The 20,008-nt window shown below is 42.6% G+C and overlaps 2 protein-coding genes across 5 annotated transcripts; both read left to right on the forward strand.

Moving 5' to 3' along the window:
• Nucleotides 1-218: 218 nt before the first annotated feature.
• On the forward strand, nt 219-11,537 carry LOC123145743 (isoleucine--tRNA ligase, chloroplastic/mitochondrial). 3 transcript variants are annotated; one of them, XM_044565225.1, is made up of 22 exons: nt 219-481; nt 556-724; nt 1,768-1,922; nt 2,006-2,107; nt 2,761-2,830; nt 2,984-3,096; nt 3,322-3,390; nt 3,867-3,974; nt 4,599-4,743; nt 5,324-5,555; nt 5,629-5,915; nt 6,023-6,159; nt 6,523-6,670; nt 7,322-7,453; nt 7,863-7,991; nt 8,358-8,485; nt 8,555-8,719; nt 9,136-9,261; nt 9,652-9,725; nt 9,827-10,076; nt 10,747-10,926; nt 11,015-11,537. In XM_044565225.1, the coding sequence occupies exons 1-22, from the start codon at nt 458-460 to the stop codon at nt 11,261-11,263; spliced, it is 3,192 nt and encodes a 1,063-aa protein (XP_044421160.1). In that variant the 5' UTR covers nt 219-457; the 3' UTR covers nt 11,264-11,537. The 3 variants fall into 3 exon arrangements, with proteins under 3 accessions (XP_044421160.1, XP_044421159.1, XP_044421161.1); XM_044565224.1 differs by having other exon boundaries at nt 8,358-8,719; XM_044565226.1 differs by lacking the exons at nt 219-481; nt 556-724; nt 1,768-1,922; ... (3 more) ...; nt 3,322-3,390; nt 3,867-3,974 and having other exon boundaries at nt 5,324-5,551; nt 8,358-8,719.
• A 1,739-nt stretch (nt 11,538-13,276) lies between these two features.
• On the forward strand, nt 13,277-18,518 carry LOC123145744 (probable histone acetyltransferase HAC-like 1). Of its 2 annotated transcripts, none has more exons than XM_044565228.1 (10): nt 13,277-13,583; nt 14,372-14,693; nt 14,787-15,062; nt 16,010-16,138; nt 16,220-16,420; nt 16,581-16,720; nt 16,802-17,114; nt 17,255-17,394; nt 17,954-18,032; nt 18,114-18,518. In XM_044565228.1, the coding sequence occupies exons 1-10, from the start codon at nt 13,549-13,551 to the stop codon at nt 18,300-18,302; spliced, it is 1,824 nt and encodes a 607-aa protein (XP_044421163.1). In that variant the 5' UTR covers nt 13,277-13,548; the 3' UTR covers nt 18,303-18,518. The 2 variants fall into 2 exon arrangements, with proteins under 2 accessions (XP_044421163.1, XP_044421164.1); XM_044565229.1 differs by lacking the exon at nt 13,277-13,583 and adding an exon at nt 13,944-13,962.
• The last annotated feature ends 1,490 nt before the right edge of the window (nt 18,519-20,008 follow it).

The following is a 20,008-nucleotide window of genomic DNA, read 5'->3' on the forward strand; positions in this document are numbered from 1 at the left end:
ACTGCTGCCTTCTCAAAAAACAAAACTATTATTTTTGAGCGAAAAAAAAACTATTCGCAGCCTGTCCATTTACTGGGCCAAGTGGACACGGGAGCCGGGGAGCGTGTCGAACAGCTAAGAGAGCCCAAGTTGACGTCTACAGCGCGGCCTAGCCCAGTAGCTCCCTCCTCACAAAGTGGCCCAACCATGATGACGCCCTCCTCACGAACAAATGGCCCATCAAAGGGGGCCCCACACCTAGCCCACAAAAAAAACCCTCCACACCCCTCTTCTCCGGTTCAGGCTCTCTCCTCCTCCCCTCTCCCCTCGCTCGCCAATCCCCTTATCCCCCGATGCCGCCATTGCCGCGCCCATAGCAGAGCCCACCTAGCCGTCGACCGGCCGGGCAGCCCCCCTCCCCAACGGAACCAGTTCGAGCTCGCCCGCTCGCTCGCTCGTCTCGCGGCGCCGGCGTCGGATGGACGCCGTCTCCTGCTGTCGCGTAAGCGCGCCCCCCCTCCCTTGTACCGCCGAAGCTCCTAGAGGCATTCCTCACGAGCCCCCGATCTTCCGCAGGTCTTCTCGACGCAGAGATGCCGCTTCCCGCTGCGCAGGCTGGGGGCGGCGCCGGTGGCGGCGCGGCGGCCGTTCTCCACCGAGCTGAGCGACCTCTTCGCCCCGTCGTCGTCGGCCTCGAAGCGCCGGTCCCGGGGCCCCGTCATGGCCGCGAAGAAGGCCGCGGAGGGTGAGCCGTCTCTCGCTCGCGTCATTAGGGGTTCAGGGTGGGGTTTTTTGGTTTGGGGAATCGGCGACCGTCTGTTAGGTGTTGCGATGGGGCGTCAGTTTTTTGAGGTGGATTGCTCGCGAGTTGCATCCGGCGCTAGGGACTAGGGACACAAGCAGTGGTAGGATTAGACGAATGAATTTGAGAGCTTCGGATTGATTGCTGATCAGGGTTCTAAGTGAAATTTGCCCGTGGTCGTAGTTGGAACTGACGGGGTCTTCACTTGATGGATGCGTGTAACTTGAGCTTAATCTGGTCAGTCTAGCTTGATAGATATTGCTCTTTGGCAAATGTCCCATGCTGGGTCATTTCATTGTAATTAGGTCATTATGTATGTATTTTTTTATTTAAGGTTTCTACGCCTTCATCACAATTTGTCACCATGTTCTCTTTTTGGTCTGTATGAGACTTCCTTCAATATAAGCTTTCTGCATCCGGTGTCTCAGTATCAAAGCAATCTTGATTTTCATTTTGTGAATAACTAGAAGAACAGGTGAGCTTATTTTAGATGTTGGATGGTGGAAATAGCGCTCAGACGGTGGTGATTGTGTGTGTGATGATGCTAACCGATTGAGATTATATGCTATATATATGGGGATTTGATGATTTAATGAATAATTTTGCTATTTTCTTAGAAGTTCAGAGTTAAAAGTTAGAAAAACTCTCCATGTTTAATATACCTGAGTGCAGTCATGGGGATAAAAGTTCCTTTCATTGAGTCTCAATAAGACATCATTACTAGCAGGCGTTTTAATTGAGCTACTGATCCTTAATGGTATATAGGTAGTCCTTTTTTTTGCGGGAAACAGTATAGGTAGTCCGATTTGGCATGTTTCAAAATGAAAATCTCTTAATGATATAAGTGTTTTGATCTGGACCGTTTGAAATTGAAATAAGCAGTTAATTGATGTTTGACAGGTTGAGTCTTGTTTTAGTCATTGGTCCTCCTTAGGGTGTTAGAACACGGAGGTACCTGGAACTGATAGCTTGTCGGTTTTTCCTAGGTGCGAAACAAGAAGATGGGAAATACAAGCACACGGTGGATCTCCCAAAGACGAGTTTTGGCTTGAGAGCAAACTCTGTTATGCGCGAACCGGAGCTCCAGAAGTTGTGGGAGGAGAACCAGGTGCTGAAGAGGGTGTCCGAAAGGAATACTGGGGTGAGCTTACTTTTTCAAGTAGAGCTATAAATGAAACGAGACTATTCATCTGACCTAGTTGGTTTTCTTGGTTGTTTGATTAGGCCACATTTACTCTTCATGATGGCCCGCCTTATGCTAATGGTGATCTTCACATGGGTCATGCGCTGAATAAAGTTCTCAAAGATATTATAAATCGCTACAAGGTATCAGCTATCCTTGAATTTCATCTAGCTGTACGCACATGTTTATTTGCAAACAATTGACATATTTCTTTTTGGGGGAAACAATTGGTACGGATTCATATTCTGTGTCAGTTCAATTTCTGGGCCACCCCATATTTTGATGCGTGTGCCATTATCTTCAAATGGTAAAGTCTGCATATTCAGCTTGATGTTGACAGTTCAACAAAGATTGGACCTATGTAAATGGCATTGCTCATGCTAGAATGCTAGATAAACCAGCTTAGGTTCTACAAGACTAAGAGTAATTGATTGTGTATGAGATATAAGATTCCAGATGAGAATTTTTTCTTGTATAAAATCTTATAATATGCTGGCTCTGGGTCACCTAAGTTCTTTTTTTAGATGGACACCTAATTGTAGTTGATTCTGTACGACATGATGATTTTTATAAAATTTTATTATGTTGTCCTGGCAACTCACTTCTGTTGAAATGTTTTGAAGTCATTTTGTTCAATAATCAATGATGTGCATATTGATTTGGCGACCCTTTATATTTTCTGATGGTGGTATGATCTAAATCCTTATCAGTACACAAATATGAATTAGAACATGGACCCAATGAAACCATAATTTTCCATTTATTCAGTGTTCTGATCCTCTCTTCTATTGCACAGCTGCTTCAGAATCACAAGGTTTCCTTTATTCCTGGGTGGGATTGCCATGGCCTTCCGATAGAATTAAAAGGTAAGTTCAACTCTATATGACCTTTGGAAATGTTGTCATATTCAAAAGTGTATTTAATTGTGGTTATTTTGTTGTTGGGGTGGGTTCACTTAGAAGATGCCTGCTTTGCATGTGTTAGATTATAACCAAGTAACAGTTGATCATTTACTGCAGTTCTGAAGTCAATGGACAAAGCAACATTGAATGCTCTAACACCTATAAGATTAAGGCAAAAGGCTGCAAAATTTGCTAAAGTGACCGTTAATGCACAAATGAATTCTTTCAAGGTAATATTTTCTTCATTTTAAATTCTAGTGGCAATTTGGTCTGGTTAGCGAGTCAGATGCACTTATTTAAGTTTTGTGGTATTTCATGGTGTGTTTACAGTTTTCTAAGGCAAGGCCGAGTCATGTAATGCCTGGCACATGTTCTTCTTGCTTACCGAAAGCCTTCAAAACGTTTTAGCTTTTAGTTCCTTACTTGTATATTAACAAATAACACCGTGCTTGCAGCGGATCGGTATATGGGCAGATTGGGACAGCCCTTACCTAACTCTTTCGCCAGAATATGAAGCTGCTCAGGTTTTCACTCTGTTACTCCTACTATTTATGTAAAAAATCATGGAAATGCATCTATATGTATCTATCCTATTCACTTGAGTGAGAGCTTGGAGCATTGTTTTTAAGGCGGTAAGGCGACCTAAGGCGAGCACCAACCGCCCTGACGCATAAGCGCCTAAAGCAGGCATAATTGTAAGGTGCTGCCAGGGTGCCTTGCCGCCTAAGCGTCCAAGGCGAGACGCCTTATAAACAATGGCTCGGAGATTGGATGACTTGATTGGGTTGTCAGCATCTCTATCTTGCTTGCAATTAGAGCAGCTAATTTTTCTGTTCTTTTGACCTGTTTACCATGCCAGTATAAAGACAATATGCTGGGGTATAATTCTAGTTTATGTTATGATAATTAATATCGACAGTTCTTTTCATCCTTATCAGGAGCCCTTACTGATAATTAAATTTTACCATGGCAGTAACAACCTTTTGTTTTGATATGCTAGTTGGAAGTGTTTGGTCAAATGGTTATGAGAGGATATATCTATAGAGGACGAAAGCCTGTCCATTGGAGTCCATCCTCACGTACTGCTTTAGCAGAAGCTGAGTTAGAGGTATGCTTAATCTTTCTACTCAATTGCATTAATTTATTGTCAAACACTTTGTTGCACAGTAATCTTTAAGTGAGTGTTAAATGCAAATGAATAATCGATAGTGTTGAGTATGCAAATAAACAATTGATAATTCTGAATTATTTCAATGTGGACTTAAATGCTGAATCATGCTTTAATTTTTGTTTTCTTTGTGAAGTTGCTTGGCGTAGTTTACTAGTTGTCTATCTAGTTTTTTGAGCAAAAGTTACCCTGTGTATGCCAACCTGTGTAACATGCTGCATGCCAACCTGTGTAACTTTCGTTTGTAAGTCCTTTCATGTTGAGATTAATGCCTATGTTTACCAACCAGCCTGGTGTGTTTTTGCAAAACTTGTTACATAAAGTAGTCTTGCACTAAACCTATGTGTGATAGTATCACATGCTTTTACTGCCAATGGCTTTGGAACTTAAATTTATATGGTCACTCTGGTAGACCTATTTGTGGATAATCTGAGAATCCTAGAAATTTTTATTTGTATTTTTGAGCTGTGTTGGAACTTTTGGGCATACAGGTGCTTATATTTTCTTCTGTTGTCGATTTATCTGTTGATTTTTCCTTACATATGCTCCTTTTACCTTTTCCAGTATTCAGAAAATCACGTTTCCAAAAGCATATATGCGGCATTCAAGATTACCAGCCCGTCTAGCTCTGGGTTGCTAGATGAATTTCTCCCTAATGTTTGCTTAGCCATATGGACCACTACTCCATGGACAATTCCTGCTAATGCTGGTGAGATGATGCCTTGTTTGCTTTTATTTCAATGGAAACGTCCAGCGACTCTGAACTGGGGTGTCATGACAGCCACCTTAAAACAGTTTCGAAATTTTCAACTGGCGGGAGATGGATGACAGTAAAAGTAAAGTATTTGTCTGATTTCATGCTGTATGTCTATAACCAAATCAACTCATGGAAAATATATATTAAATTTCCATGTGGAGTTCTTTTTATAGCAATATGCTACTTTAGTTCCTAAAGTAGTATGAAATGCCAATATCATAGAATCAGCTAGCAGTATTGAAGATGCTGTAACTGATAATCAAGATAAATGAATATTAAGACTATTAAATAACATAGCTTGAACGCAAATCATGACACATACACTGGTAATGTATTGCATTTGAAGTTTTTTTATTCTGCTACCTGACAATGACATTGTTTTAATTTCATTGGTACTATGGAATCAGAATATAGCATTGTTTACTCTCTTACACTTGCATGGTTGTTGCACATACTGTGTACGAGTTTGCTTCAAACATTCCTTATTTTTTGGAATTGTACTAACTTGTGTAAAAACCTTTTCTTGTGTCAGCCGTTGCTGTGAACCCTGAGCTTAGTTATGCAGTAGTTGAGCTCCAGTCTGTACTGGAAAGTGAGTCAACATCTGGAGGAAAGCAACAAAAACTTGGGAGTATTTTGAGCTCTGGGATCGAGAAACCATTTATCATCGTGGCTTCTGATCTTGTCTCAGTTCTAGAGTCCAAATGGGGTGTGAAGCTTGTAATCCGGAAATCATTTCCTGGTTCAGTCTTGGAGCACTGTAGGTATTTATTTTGCTCTTCTAACTTCATTATGGTTGTGCTTGATTTTTTTTCATGCTATGCTTGGTGCCTTCAGATACCTCCATCCTGTGAATGGCAATGAATGTTCTGTTGTTATTGGAGGAGATTACATAACAACTGAATCTGGAACTGGCCTTGTTCACACTGCCCCTGGCCATGGCCAGGAAGACTACCTGACAGGTTTGAAATATGGTCTTCCTATTGTTTCTCCCGTGGATGATGAAGGGAACTTCACTGCCGAAGCTGGACAATTTAGTGGCTTATCTGTCCTGGGAGCTGGTAATGCTGCAGTTGTGAAGTATCTGGACGAACATGTTTCACTCATCTTAGAAGAGCCTTACAGTGAGTAACGTCACAATATGTATTCAAAGTTTTTGGTATAAAAGCCATGTGAATATCGAGGATTTTATTTAGAAGATTGTGTGCCCATTGTGTTTTTTGGTTGTCAGAACACAAGTACCCCTATGATTGGAGATCGAAAGAACCAACCATATTCCGAGCAACTGAGCAGTGGTTTGCCTCTGTGGATGGTTTTCGGGATGCTGCACTGGATGCAATCAAGAGAGTAACCTGGGTTCCTTCTCAGGTGTTTAGCTGCTTTATTTCTTGAACTTAAAATTCGAATCAGCAACTGTGTTTATGTTCCTTTGGTTTATTGTCTCACTGAACCTCTTTGAACTGTTAATCTGCTTAGTACTGAAAACTTCACGCTTGGCAACAGTACTTGGGATGTTTGCTCAGTGCATATTTCTTATCTTAACTAGTGCATATTTCTTACTTTTCTTGATTTTTTTTGGGCAACTGATTTCTTTGTTCCATATATCAGTTTCATGCAATATTGTTGTGTTGCCTTCCAATATTGTTGAGTTACCTAATCGTACTCTTGAATTGCTATTGGTGTTGTCTGACAAGTTAACCTTGTTTCTTGCCTGTGTTTCAACATTCTCAGGGTGAAAACAGGATTGTTAACATGATCTCTGGCCGTTCTGACTGGTGTATTTCCCGGCAGAGAACATGGGGAGTTCCCATTCCTGTTTTTTATCATGTAGACACACAAGAACCTCTTATAACTGAAGAAACGATTGAACATATCAAGGGTATGCCGATGATTATGATTTCTTGCACTTCTTTGTTAGGTTCCCTCTGCATTCGCAACACCATCATTCTCAAGCAATTGCTAACTTAAATGTCTTGTTTCAAGGTGCCCCTCAAGGTTTTTTAGATAATGCTCCTATATCTTAACTTTCTGGTGCAACATATGGACTGAATTATCTTATGTGCCATATCTCACAGTATTTTCATCTAAGACTGCATTTGACATTGTGGCGGTGAATTATGACAATCTAGCTTATCCAACCAGCTTTTGCCTATTTTGGTGCTTGTTTAACCAACTTATCTCTAGTTCCGTGAGTATTTTCCGACAGCAGATTATAGATTGAGCACATTGCATTGTCAATATAATAAATAAGCACAGCTCAACACATTCAGCAACCCTAAACTGAGCCTAAATACGTCTGCTGTATCTGTACCAAGTCCAGTTTAGAAATTTTCAAAGACATCTCTAAGATACATTATGTGATCCTTTATGACATGAAGCTTTGATCCATTTGTACTTGTACTTTCTGAATCATTATAAATGACCTTATGCTTGCCATGCTTTCTTTCCTTCTTACAGATTTATTTTTTCTTTACTAAAGATTGGATTTAGAATCACATGAATGCCCACCAATTCTTTTTTTGTTATGCAGCTATAGTGTCAGAGAAAGGCAGTGATGCCTGGTGGTATATGAAAACCGAGGAACTTCTTCCAGATAAATATCGCGACAAAGCATCTGAGTATCGTAAGGGCACTGATACAATGGATGTTTGGTTTGACTCTGGTAGGATCCTGTCTTAATTATTCTGCTAATAATATATATTTTAGAAAGTTCAGTTGGTGATGATTATTATCAGTTGTGACAATGCATAAATCAGTGTTCACCATAGATCACTGTGTGTGTACGGGTGCCCGCACACTGTGAATCTTGACAGCTGCCATCATTTTAATTGCGGAGCCTTCAAACTGAGCCAAGCCACCCTAGTCATGTGTTATAATCTTGCATTGATGTCATTATTGGGCTTGTTATTGTGTATCCAATCCTCCGACTTATTTGGTTTTTGATGCCACCTTTTGTCCTGACGTCATTAGTCCTTACCTCTCAAAGCACTCATGTTTAATAATATATCTCGAGATTGAGCATTGTTAAGAACACTAATTATTTATTGATTCCACATCTTCTCTTGATCCAGGCTCCTCATGGGCTGCTGTTTCAGCAAAACGGGATGGCCTTAATTTCCCTGCAGATGTATACCTTGAAGGTTCAGACCAACATCGTGGATGGTTTCAGAGTTCGCTGTTAACCAGCATCGCTACTACAGGTAATTATGGGCACCAGAAACACTTCTTGTTGCTACCTTACTTTCTTAGGAATAGATGTTGCTTATATAAGATATAAGTTACTGCGTCACACTAAGAGTCTACACCATGATTCATCAACAGTTCATTCTACAAGATATCTTTAAAGACATTTTCGTTATATTTTCTGTAAACTATTATCATATTTATGTAAAAAAATGAAAAATGATCCATATGCAATAATGCAATTATGTTTTATTTGTTTATTTTTTCATGAGAACTCTGAAATCTGAACACTCATCGCTCTTTGCTCTCAATACTTTTGGCATCTGAAATCTGGAGACTGACATAAGGTTCTTCGTTCTCCATTTTTCCCATTAAACAAACAGGAAAGGCTCCATATTCCAGTGTTATTACCCACGGTTTTGTATTGGACAAAGACGGTTTAAAAATGAGCAAATCTGTTGGTAATGTCGTGGATCCTGAGAAAGTGATTCTTGGTGGGAAAGATTCTAAGGTATGTTCCTACAGAAACTTGTGTTACTTTCTAGTTTTGAGGAGTGAAATATCTCTCAACCTTGTGCAGAAAGAGCCTCCTTATGGAGCAGATGTTCTCCGTCTATGGGTTTCTAGTGTTGATTACACTGGAGATGTGTTGATTGGTTCGGAAATCTTGCGCCAGATGTCTGACATGTATAGAAAACTACGAGGCACAATGCGTTTTCTATTAGCAAATCTCCATGATTGGAACGTAAGTTCAGGTGGCCAAGTATATATTGTCATTTCATTTGTTGATAATACCGATGCCCTAGCGAACAACAGATATTCTTACGCATTTAATTGTTATTTTTTTTGATGATTTGAACCCATACTCATTTTAGTGAACTTCTTCAGACTATATGCTTTTAACTTCTTTTCTCAGGCCAAAGCTTTGAACTAATTTTGGTTAGCTGAATATAATGCTTTGAGTTGGGAACTGTTTCATTAGATGTAGATAATAGGGAGGAGGGCATGATATTTCTTGTATATACTCCCTAGCTAATACTACGTACTGTTAATATTTTTTAATTATTTCTCTAGTTTCCCTTTCTTATTTATTTTTACAGTGTTCCTTTCAGTGCATGCTTCTTTTCTAATCTTGTCTTTTTTTTATGTTCCTCTTTATAGCCAGAGAATTCTGTGCCCTACAGTGATCTGCCGAAAATTGACCAGTACGCACTTTTCCAACTGGAAAATGTTGTGGCTTCCATGAAGGATAGTTATGATAATTACCAATTCTATAAAATATATCAGGTGTGTAACATTTTTGTGTAGTCACACTAATTCAGACTTTCCCGTTCTTCCTTTTTTTACACTGTGCGTGTGTGTTCACGTGTTTCTATGCACATGCATGCGTAAACTATGTTTATCTGGTTTGGTATATTCAGGTCATATTTTTGATAAACACAAAGTGTGGCTACTGAATATATGGTTTGCCAATTAGGAGTTGGTTGGATTTGGATGATCAAAGTTCCTGGAAGTGGAATGATCTTGTTCAGTTACTCCTTTGTTTTCATTCTGCATTCTGGAAGTTGTTTAATTTTCTTATCAGAATTTCAGATCACATGCGGTGCACAATTGTTATAGTATGTGATGCCATATGCTCAGGATGCCATTGCTGACATATGTTTCTCTCTATTTCAGACCCTTCAGAGATTCGCCATCGTTGGTTTGTCCAATTTCTATTTTGATGTTGCAAAAGACCGACTTTATGTTGGGTATGACATTCATCCAATGTTCATTTCCATCTGCATCTAGTTAGAGTTGAATCTAGCTAGTGTTGTTTGTTAATGCAACTTATGTCATCTTATGTTTTCAGTGGCCGAGTTAGCTACACGAGGAAAAGCTGCCAGACAGTCCTTGCTGCACATCTACTCTACCTTGTTAGGGCCATTGCTCCGATTATGCCACACTTAGCAGAGGATATCTGGCAGAACTTGCCCTTTGAACACACCTTGGAAGATGGATCTGTTGCCAAGTTTGCTTTTGATCTAAAATGGCCAGATAAGAATGAAGAATGGTGCTCGGTTCAAAAGGATGATGTTGATTTTCTGAGTGTTATCCTGGAGGTACACAACACTTCTGCATCACTTTAGAGGCATCCATTCATATACTAATAGTTGTGTTTCTTTGCCATGGTATATGGGTTGTAGGTAGATGTAGGGATGCAAGTGCTGCCCTCCCTGTCCTGCAAAACTATGCAATTAGCGAACTATAGCCACAAAATTAGCACTGATGTGTACCGGGGTGTGTGATATGTGGTGCACTGCCTGCATCCCTAGTTGTAGGTTATAACTTGACCGATATATTCCTAGAGGCCAGCCATCTTTTCTTCAATAAATGTTCTATGAAACCCGTGCCGCCAACTTGGAACATTCCAGTTCAACACATCCAAGTTCCATCATATTGATCAGACACAGATGAAACCACTTCTGATGTGTAATACGCGCATTTCTGTTAAATTGGTTAATTAATTGCTACTACCTCTTGAACTGCCAAAACGTCTTTGCATTAGTGAACAGAGGGTGTAACTAATGTAAGACGTTTTGGCAGTTCAAAGTTCAACTAGTGAACAGAGGGTGTAGATACTAGAACATTTGCAGCTCTTTTATTATTATTATTATTATTATTATTATTATCATTTTATGGTCATTATTTTAATATATTTTGTTGCCACACATGAGTTCATATCTTCAGCACTGATTTCTTACAGATATCTTGCATTTGCTTGTTAATCAGTTGAGATCAGAGGTGAACAAGATTTTGGAGAATGCTAGAACAGGAAAGCTGATCGGCGCTAGTTTGGACGCAAAGGTTTATCTCCATGCTGAAAATCCTGATACGGTATCCAAACTGAAGGAGCTGGCTTCTGCAACCAATGATGCAGATGCCCTTCATCGCCTATTTATCACGTCTCAGGTAGAACATTTGTCTTTTCTCAAAATCAGAGGCCCTCTTTCTGCATTCAATTTTGTTTTGACGCCTCCCCTTTTCTGTCTTTCTGCAGGTGGAGATTCTCCCATCCCTGAGTGAGGAAACCACATCAGGCGTGTCCTACGCAGGAAAGTTCAGCGACCCACGCACGGGAGAGATCTGGATCGGTGTGACTCGTGCGGATGGCATGAAATGCGAGCGCTGTTGGGTTTATACCAAGGACGTTGGGTCGTTCGGTGACCATCCTACGCTATGCTCGCGGTGCCACGGCGTCATTGATCTGCAACCGCAAGCATCTCCTGCCGCCGCCGCTGTCGCTTGAAGAGTGATGACCTGGATCTAACCTCCAATTCATTGTGAAGATTGTAGGTGGAATTCATCGACTTTTTGTTCCACGAAGATTTGAACACTGAACAAAATAGAAGAGAAGATTTTGAGGGGCTTCTGAAACCGGTTTTGAACCCCATTTTCTTTGTATGTAGTACAACTACACACAAGCTTGACCAATTTTTAGTAATTGGAGTTTTTGACCTTCCTGTACCTGTATTGCAGAACTCTTCCCACTATACAGTAGATGAAACTATTTTGCGCCTAAACTTGATGGATGTTGCTGATAAATAACACGGCCACTGAAAATCCAGAGAACAATACACTGTTACGACAGCTTCCAAAAACAGCACATATGAGATGAATTACAGATTCCATTATCATTCACAAAAGGTGTGAGGTCATCTAAGAGATGTTGTGGTGTGGGACCCTCCGGCAGCCTCAGGGAGAGTGCAACGAGGTGACGTCGCAAGACTACCCAGGGTACCCAGTCGCACATTTTTTTTAAAGATAGAAAGAGAGCTGCTACTGTTCATTAAGAGGAAGCGGTAAAGAAACCGATGCTTGGTTAGTTGAGGAAAACCGAGCTAAAACCTTTACAAAGAACACACCACACCTAGCAAAGCTAGGTCTCGAGCACAACAGGACATACAGGAACGTCTAAAGGCCGACACATCACCATCACCGGAGAGATGACATGTCTGACGAAAGAGGAGTGAACATGTGTCTCTCCGATCACGAGAGGGCGCCCAACCTGACTCGCCTGGTGCTGCCAGCATGTCGTGTGTGCTCCAAATGCCCACCTCCATCACCCCCAATGGACATGCCGCCGAGGGGGTGCTCCTGCTGCACTCCCGTCGAGGAGAGAGAGAGAGGGGCTGGCGTTTTTTGTGTGTGCAAGGGGCTGAAGTTAGAGTGTATATGGCTGGACCTAGCTAATCCACCCCCTTAAATGTACATGGATGCGTCCGAAGACAATGACCAGTAACCTCTCATATCTCTGCATTCACAACCGATCTCTTGTTAACAAATCCTCAAATTCATACAATGTCATTCAATGTAAATTAACTTCATGTATTACATCTTAATTGTACAAGTAGCAGCATACGGCTACTTCATCATGCAATGTCATCGGACTACCAAAAATTGGCATCTGCGCCTACTTCATCACACACGTCATCGGACTTGCCAAAAATTGACAATATTCTACATACCAACTTGGCGACTGTAAAATCTCACGGAAGAAGGGCCGCGGCTAGAGCTATGGAGAAAGTTCACCCACTGCTGCCCTTGCTCTTGTCGTCTTTGTCATGGAAGTAGCGGTCGAAGACTCAATACAGCCGAAGCTGTTCGATCCGCCAGTGGCTTCCTCCTTTGTGGTGAGCAGTCTGGACCGCTCAACTCTGCTTCCTTGTGAGGGCACGTGTCATCCTTGTTTGTTGCTTCTCGAGGATGCAGGCACGGAGGGCCTCCTCGTCCAGGCCGGCATGCGACTCCGCCTCCGCTATCTCGATCTTGAGGGCTTCCACGGCTTCCCGCACCTTGTTCCTCGCACGGCGGGCACGCCACGCCTCCTAGCCAGTTTGGGGCGTAAACCATGTCAGTGTTGACCTCCAACTCCGAGCCCAACACCACGGGGACAAGGCATCACCAAAGGGGTTGCGCCGTCAGCCGGTGGTCACCACGTCCGGCGCCATTTACGCTGACGCAATGGATTCCCACCGAATCGACTCAGAACGCGGTTGGTCGCACTCCTCTCGAGAGCGGCAAAGAGCCATGCGAACGGACATCTTCTCCTCGTCCCCGCATGGCATGAGGTCCGGTCGATGGAATAGGAGATTTTAGAGTCAGTATCCGCTGCCTACCATGCCGGAAAAGGCTGAAGATTGCCGGACAGAAGCTTGGGGCGCACGCTGAGTAAAGTGACTAGAGTTACGTCCAGAATGCGGATGTATGCAGAAATTTTTGTTTGAGGGGAGGATGGATGTAGAGAAAAAAATTGGAGACAATATGTGCGGTTCAGACGACCAGCGTGGGGCGGATCCAACTTTGGCGGCGGAAGGCGGGTAGAAAGGCGGCTGGGTCGCGATTTCGCGTTCGAGGAGTCCGGCTCTTTATCATCAATCAAACCGAAGCCGAGCTCGCATCAATTCCACCCCCACACAGATCATTAATCACACGGGGGTTGCAGCTAAGCTTCTTCGCCCGCCACCACCACTCGGATCCACAGTTCGGACTCAGAGGAGGCGCGCGCGGGCGGCGGAGCGGGGGCCGGAGGCGATGGCGCACGTCCCCGCCTCCGTGGAGGACGCGCGGTGAGTCCGCCGCCCTAACCCCTCTTGGTCGGCCCAGTAGACGCTCCCGTCCGTGCGCGCGCCTGCGGTGGTCTCTGACCTCAGTTCCGCGGTAATGGCGGAGGAATTTCGGCCTGTCTCTAGTGTCAGGTTCCGCGGCGCCGTTTGCGATTCAGTCGCAGCAGGTTTTTGGTGCGTTTGCTGGGGGCTTTGGCATGTTGGTGCCGCATCCCTGCCTCAGCCATGGATTGGAGTTTCTTGTGCTGGCGCGTTGAACGCGGGAGCAGAGGTGGGAGGGAGGAGCACGGCGTTGCTCGTCTGCGCGACCGATTCTTCGTGCCTAACGTTTTTGCCTTCTAGATTTGTTGTGCCCTGTGTGTGGTCGAGGGTTTTGTTTGAGGTGCGTGAAGTGTGCAAAAATAATGCTATGAAAATAAGGCATTAGGGTTAGTTTTCTGAATCTGCACTTCTTCCCCCATGCCGCTGTTTGGTGCCCGTGCGTCCGGTTCCTTCTCGATCATCTGAATCCGTTTGCCTGTCCATGGGGCTAGTGATTGGATCGAGTGTCGTCGAGTAGTTTGGCTGCTTGCATTGGTTTAAGTCGCACTTTAATACCAGTGCAACTGTTATCTGAATTTTGTATGAACTCCACGACCATGATAGCAATCAGCATGACCAAGGGTGGTGCAGAAACAGAGATAGTTAGATGAGCCGTCTGAGCATTTACGTTATCCTTGTATAGTCCATACTGCTTTAGTTTTTGGCAGTCATAATGTTTTCTCAGGACACACAATCCTTCTTTTATGTAGGCTTATTATTGATTCACTACGTGAAGATCCCCTATATGGTCAACAACTGCCGCCGGTGTCTGATAGTATAAATGAAAATGCATGCCAGCTCTGCAAACAGGAAAAACTCACTTTTGAACCCCCACCAATGTATTGCTTCCCTTGTGGTGCTCGGATAAGGCGAAATGGACCATACTATGCTTATGATACTCGTGATACCCACCACTCTGTCTGCATTCCATGTTACAATAAGTCCCGTGGTCACACCATTGAGGTTGAAGGACAGATGTTTCCGAAGGCCCGATTTCAGAAAAAAAGAAATGATGAGGAAACTGAAGAATGTGTAAGTTCCGTATTTCTATTCTGATGGTTGTATAACTGTAGTTTTGATTATATTTGTTTTTTACTAAATCTCTCTGAATGATGCATTCCACAGTGGGTTAATTGTGAAAGATGTAATTGCTGGCAGCATCAGATATGTGCTCTGTTTAATGACATAAACTATGATGTAAAACAAGCATATACTTGCCTGTATTGCTATATTGAGGAAGTGAAGCGTGGGCTGCACGTGCCTTCACCACAGAGTGCTGTTCTTGGGGCAAGTGATCTGCCAAGAACTGCTCTTAGCGATCATATTGAAGAGCGGCTTTTTAAACGGCTTAAGCTGGAGAGACAGGCTCGTGCAGTTCAGTCAGGACGTAGTTTTGATGAGGTTAGTGAAACTAAGTGTTGGTGGAAGTGCACGTGTACTTCATTTGTTTATGTTTCTCCGCAATGCATGGCTCCTTAATGCACTCTGGTAGTATATTACCTTTTGTGACAAAAAATATGCTACCTGATAGTGTTTTTTAAGTGCCTACACACTATGCAAATCCTTTTAAAAAATACCATGCAAATAATTGCAGCCTACTGTAATGATTGTCCTGTCCATGTTTGCACTTACCGGATTTGAAAGGAGAAAAAACAGACCAAATGTGGGGCCTGTTTAATTTTTCTTTCAGACCCCGTAGCAACTTTTTCCATCAACCAGGATGACCTAGCAGTTTATCTAGCTGTATACTCCGACCTGGTATGTGACCTGGCCCCACATGTCATCGACACTACAGCACCATATGGTACTGCAGAGGATCTCAACCCGTAATGGGGTATACCATTTTGGAGAATTAACTAATAGTATGAATTACCCATTTATTGTTCGGAAGGGGTGCTTCAACTATATATCAAAGGCTTATATGAAAAAAAAACAGATTGTATTGTATTTATAGTTTGCAACGCAGGCATATAGTGCAAAAAAATTTCATCTAATTATTTACGACCCAATAAAAAAACACAATAACAGCAAATGGACTACAAAAAAGATGGATGACTTGAAAAATCAACATAGGAATGATCTTTTTGGCAGCTCAGAGACCTGAAGTCTGAAGTGTATATGAGCTTTGCTTACTTGTGTACTTGAAGTATGTTATATATCTTGATGTTTTATGCGCTTCTTTTTCTATGATGTCTTGTTGAGTTCTGATTATGTATTATTTGAGACAGGGACTTCCTGTAACTTGAATCACATCAGACACCATATATTTTGGCATCATTGTGAACTAGTATTTTGATAGAAATGTTTCCTCCATCACTTTTAAAGTCTAATTGTTCCATATTTGTTAGGTTGCTGGAGCAGATGGTCTTGTGGTCAGAGTTGTTTCATCAGTGGATAAGAAGGTTGGAGTTAAACCACGTTTTTTGGAAACTTTTCAAGAAGATAATTACCCGACGGAATTCCCTTACAAGTCCAAGGTAGGAACTTATGCCTAAAGTATAAATTATGCTGACAACAGAGAGTGATATCCATGATTCTATTCCTATGATTGTTGGCAGGCTGTTCTTTTGTTCCAGAAAATAGATGGTGTAGAAGTCTGCTTATTTGGAATGTATGTTCAAGAATTTGGTGCTGAATGCGCTTTCCCGAACCAACGTCGTGTTTACTTGTCATACCTGGATTCTGTGAAATACTTAAGACCTGGGATTAAAGCAGCCACTGGAGAGGCCTTGTGTACATTCGTCTACCATGAAATTCTGGTAACTTGCTGCATATGCTGGATTTTAATCACAGTTGTGAATATATTTTCTGTTGCTAGGCTAGTCAGAAAAAATTCCTGTATGAAACTACTAGACGTGATGTCTTCCTCTCTGAGCTAGCATTTTCCTGTAATCTTACACCAGTTCTCGATGTGTACAGATAGGATATCTTGAATACTGCAAGCAGCGTGGATTCACAAGCTGTTATATATGGGCTCGCCCACCTCTGGAAGGTGATAATATTTTTTATTGCAATCCTACGATTCAGACGACTCGAACATCTGACAAACTCCGGGAGTGGTAAGGCCTTGGTTGACACACGTGTTACTCTGCTTACATTTAGCTCCTGGTTGCATGATTTCCAATGTCTTACACACTCAGGTGCTTAGCCATGATTCGAAAAGCTACTAAGGAGGAGATTGTTGTTGAGCTTACAAATCTGTATGACCATTTCTTCATTACTACGGGAGAGTGCAAGGCTAAAGTTACTGCTTCTCGTTTGCCTTACTTCGATGGAGATTACTGGCCAGGAGTTGCCGAAGATATGGTCAATCAACTGCATCAAGAAGAAGATGACCAAAAGCTTCAGAAAAAGGGTAATGCAAAGAAAATTATTAGAAAAAGAGCTCTTGAAGCTGCTGGCCACACTGATCTAAGTGGGAACGCTTCCGAGGATGATATGCTGATGCAAAAGGTAATTTTATTCTGTGATTCTCTTGCACCTCTTGTAATACTGTATATCTCTCGGAACCCCCTCATTTTTGTGAAAATGTACTTATTGTTTGTTTCAGTTCGATGACATCTTTACCATGAATTCGATTTTGATGTATGCAGCTTGGGGAAACCATTTATCCAATGAAGGAGGATTTCATTATGGTCCATTTGCAGTATTCTTGTAGCAACTGTCGTAGCTTTATGTCGTCTGGAAAACGTTGGGCTTGTCATCAATGCAGAAGTTTTTACATCTGTGACAAGTAAGTCAATTTCTTGAACCATATGACGCCTGTGCTATAGAGCCCACATGTACTTGATCTATATGTGATCACAATTGAAATCGAAAGCATCTGTATGTGCCAACAGGTTTTTGCATCATTGCTCTTCCTCAGGGCCAGGTGCCTAGGCACTTGCATGACAAATTATATACTCCCTCCGTCCCGAATTAGTTGTCTTAGATTTGGGACGGAGGTAATAATTTTTTGAGAAAAAGGGTTTCCCCAGTAGCTTTGTCTACCACACAAACTGTTGTATCCTTGAACTGGGGTGTCTCTTGGGCTCACCCCAGATGACCGCATAATCCTCCCCTGGAAAGGCAAGGGGGGACTGATGTCCACCCCAACCACGGCATCAGGGCTAGCTGGGGCCTGATGAAATTAACTACATGTGCTGGGAAATTCTGTATATATAAGAAGTATTCTATCCTTGGGATGAGTTGTTTGTACTTTGCAGTTACGTATACAGCTCGCCATTTTCGAAAAACCTTTAGCTCCTCTGAAGTTGTGTTTGTGAACATTTGTGTCTTCCTGTTGCATGCAGGTGCTACAGCGCAGAACAAGAGCTTGAAGAGAGGGAGAGGCATCCGAGCAATAGTAGAGAAACTCATGAGCTCCATCCGGTAACTAGCTAACCAAGACTCTCTTCTCTCTTCTCTTTAGAAAAAGAAAAGAGGAAATCTAACTTGATGCTTTTCATTTAGGTTGACATTGTGGGTGTGCCTGAAGAGACAAAGGACGGAGACGGTATCATAGAAAGCAAGTTTTTCGACACCAGGCACGCGTTTCTCAGTCTTTGTCAAGAGAACCATTACCAATTTGACACCCTTCGCCGTGCCAAGCATTCGTCGATGATGGTGTTGTACCGCCTACATAATCCCACTGTAGTCTAATGGTGCTGTGTAGTTACTCCCGTCCATAGGGGTATATATATCTACATATATATGTCAGGACCGGCCCTGACGTTCCACTTATGAAGCAGGCCGAGAAACGGTAGTGACTGTTTTACCGAATTCATCGATCTTTGCTCCACGGAGAAAGCTGTGACTTTTATACCGAATCTCAACTGAACAAGAGGCGATTGAGGAGTGTGTTGATGTTGCTGGATATGAGTTTGATGTTTCATGCCCACATGCATTACTTAGTGCTGCTACTTATGGCTTAGCTTTCTGCAGTCATTTTCCACCTGGACACTTTCAAGAAATGTGCAAAATGTCGCGAGTTCTAAATGCTGTTTGTGGCCCCTGAATTTGGAATGCCACTTACCATTCAACAGTACAAGCTGCTTACTGCTACTATGCTCGTTGACAGTCTGATTAAGACTAGGCCGAGAAACGGCAGTGACTGTTTTACCGAATTCATCGATCTTTGCTCCACGGAGAAAGCTGTGTGACCGGTGACTGTTATACCGAATCTCGACTGAACAAGATAGAAGAGGAGATATAGGGGTATCTGGAACTTGTTTCTTTTTTTTTTGGGTGAAAGGATCTAGATCTATTATAAAGGTTCATCAGAAGTACACAAAATTCCAAACATAATTAAAACTATACCGAGGTCCTTGGACCATCGGACGACCACTACCACCACCAGAACGAGGTGTTAATGTGCCATTGTCACTGCTTCCCTACCGAAGTCGGTTGGCTTGACCTTAATGACAGTCGAGAAGTCTTTGTGCACGTGCCTCTAAGGACCAACAAACTAGAGCCACCAGCGGAGCTACGTTGTTGCTGAATAGGCCATGGCCCGTCCAGACTTTTAGTAAAATTACAAAACTATACTACATAGGATCAGCAGCCTAGACTTGGTGTCAGTTTTGGTCTAGCCTGCCCAACTTTGTATTTGTAGCTCCGCCACTGCCTAGAGCTGCAGCCGGCACGACTGAACCCTTGAATCGATATGAAGCGCTTGACATGCGAAGACGGGCCGAGATACCCTAACCTTGCTGCCCGAAGGAGATGAAAGGAATCTATGCCGAGCTCCATTGAACCCGTTTTGATGGATGAACTCGAGGAGGATCAAAACCCGAAAGTCCAACTCAAAGGTGAGACGACGCCATCCACCTGGACGCCATCCATGCTAAAATGATAACCCAACCCTCCCCATCACCGGCCGTTGTAGTGGCAGGCAGAGGAAGGACAATCGATGGGTTGGTCGGTGGAGCCGAAAGAGATTAGATCTGTAGCCGTAGCCGTCACTTACATCTTTTGAACCTTATATTTTTTCTCATGTGCAACATACAATCTTTACCTGCAGTATTAAAGTTTTGACCTTACTGTAATTGCATTGAAGAGCACAAAATTGTGATTCAGTTTTGTGCACAAACTATGTATGGCACTTTGCCGGGGGAAAAAGAAAATAAACTAGGTATGGCACTAAGCCATGTGCATGTTGCTAATAAGAAAACTATGGCACTGATAATTCAGATTGATAAACCATTACAATGGCTTCAAAAAACTGCAGATGAGGTGAACTACAAGTTCCATTGTAATCAAATGGGGTGTGATATTACTTGAGAGACGCTGCGGTAGGGCAAACTCTCTCCTCTGGAGCTTTGCTGTTGAGTCCATGAATTCGCCTCCCCCCTACCTACCGCTCCGAT

This window comes from Triticum aestivum, chromosome 6D, assembly GCF_018294505.1.
Source record: "Triticum aestivum cultivar Chinese Spring chromosome 6D, IWGSC CS RefSeq v2.1, whole genome shotgun sequence".
NCBI classification, from domain to species: Eukaryota; Viridiplantae; Streptophyta; class Magnoliopsida; order Poales; family Poaceae; genus Triticum; species Triticum aestivum.

What these genes read in the sequence shown, in the direction of transcription:
- LOC123145744 (XM_044565228.1), top strand. Translation starts at nt 13,549, where the DNA reads ATGGCGCACGTCCCCGCCTCCGTGGAGGACGCGCG. An exon ending in ATGATATGCTGATGCAAAAG is followed by an intron (nt 17,115 to 17,254) that starts GTAATTTTATTC and finishes TGATGTATGCAG; the next exon opens with CTTGGGGAAACCATTTATCC. An exon ending in AAACTCATGAGCTCCATCCG is followed by an intron (nt 18,033 to 18,113) that starts GTAACTAGCTAA and finishes CTTTTCATTTAG; the next exon opens with GTTGACATTGTGGGTGTGCC.
- LOC123145743 (XM_044565224.1), top strand. Translation starts at nt 458, where the DNA reads ATGGACGCCGTCTCCTGCTGTCGC. An exon ending in ATATTATAAATCGCTACAAG is followed by an intron (nt 2,108 to 2,760) that starts GTATCAGCTATC and finishes TCTATTGCACAG; the next exon opens with CTGCTTCAGAATCACAAGGT. An exon ending in GCCTATTTATCACGTCTCAG is followed by an intron (nt 10,927 to 11,014) that starts GTAGAACATTTG and finishes GTCTTTCTGCAG; the next exon opens with GTGGAGATTCTCCCATCCCT.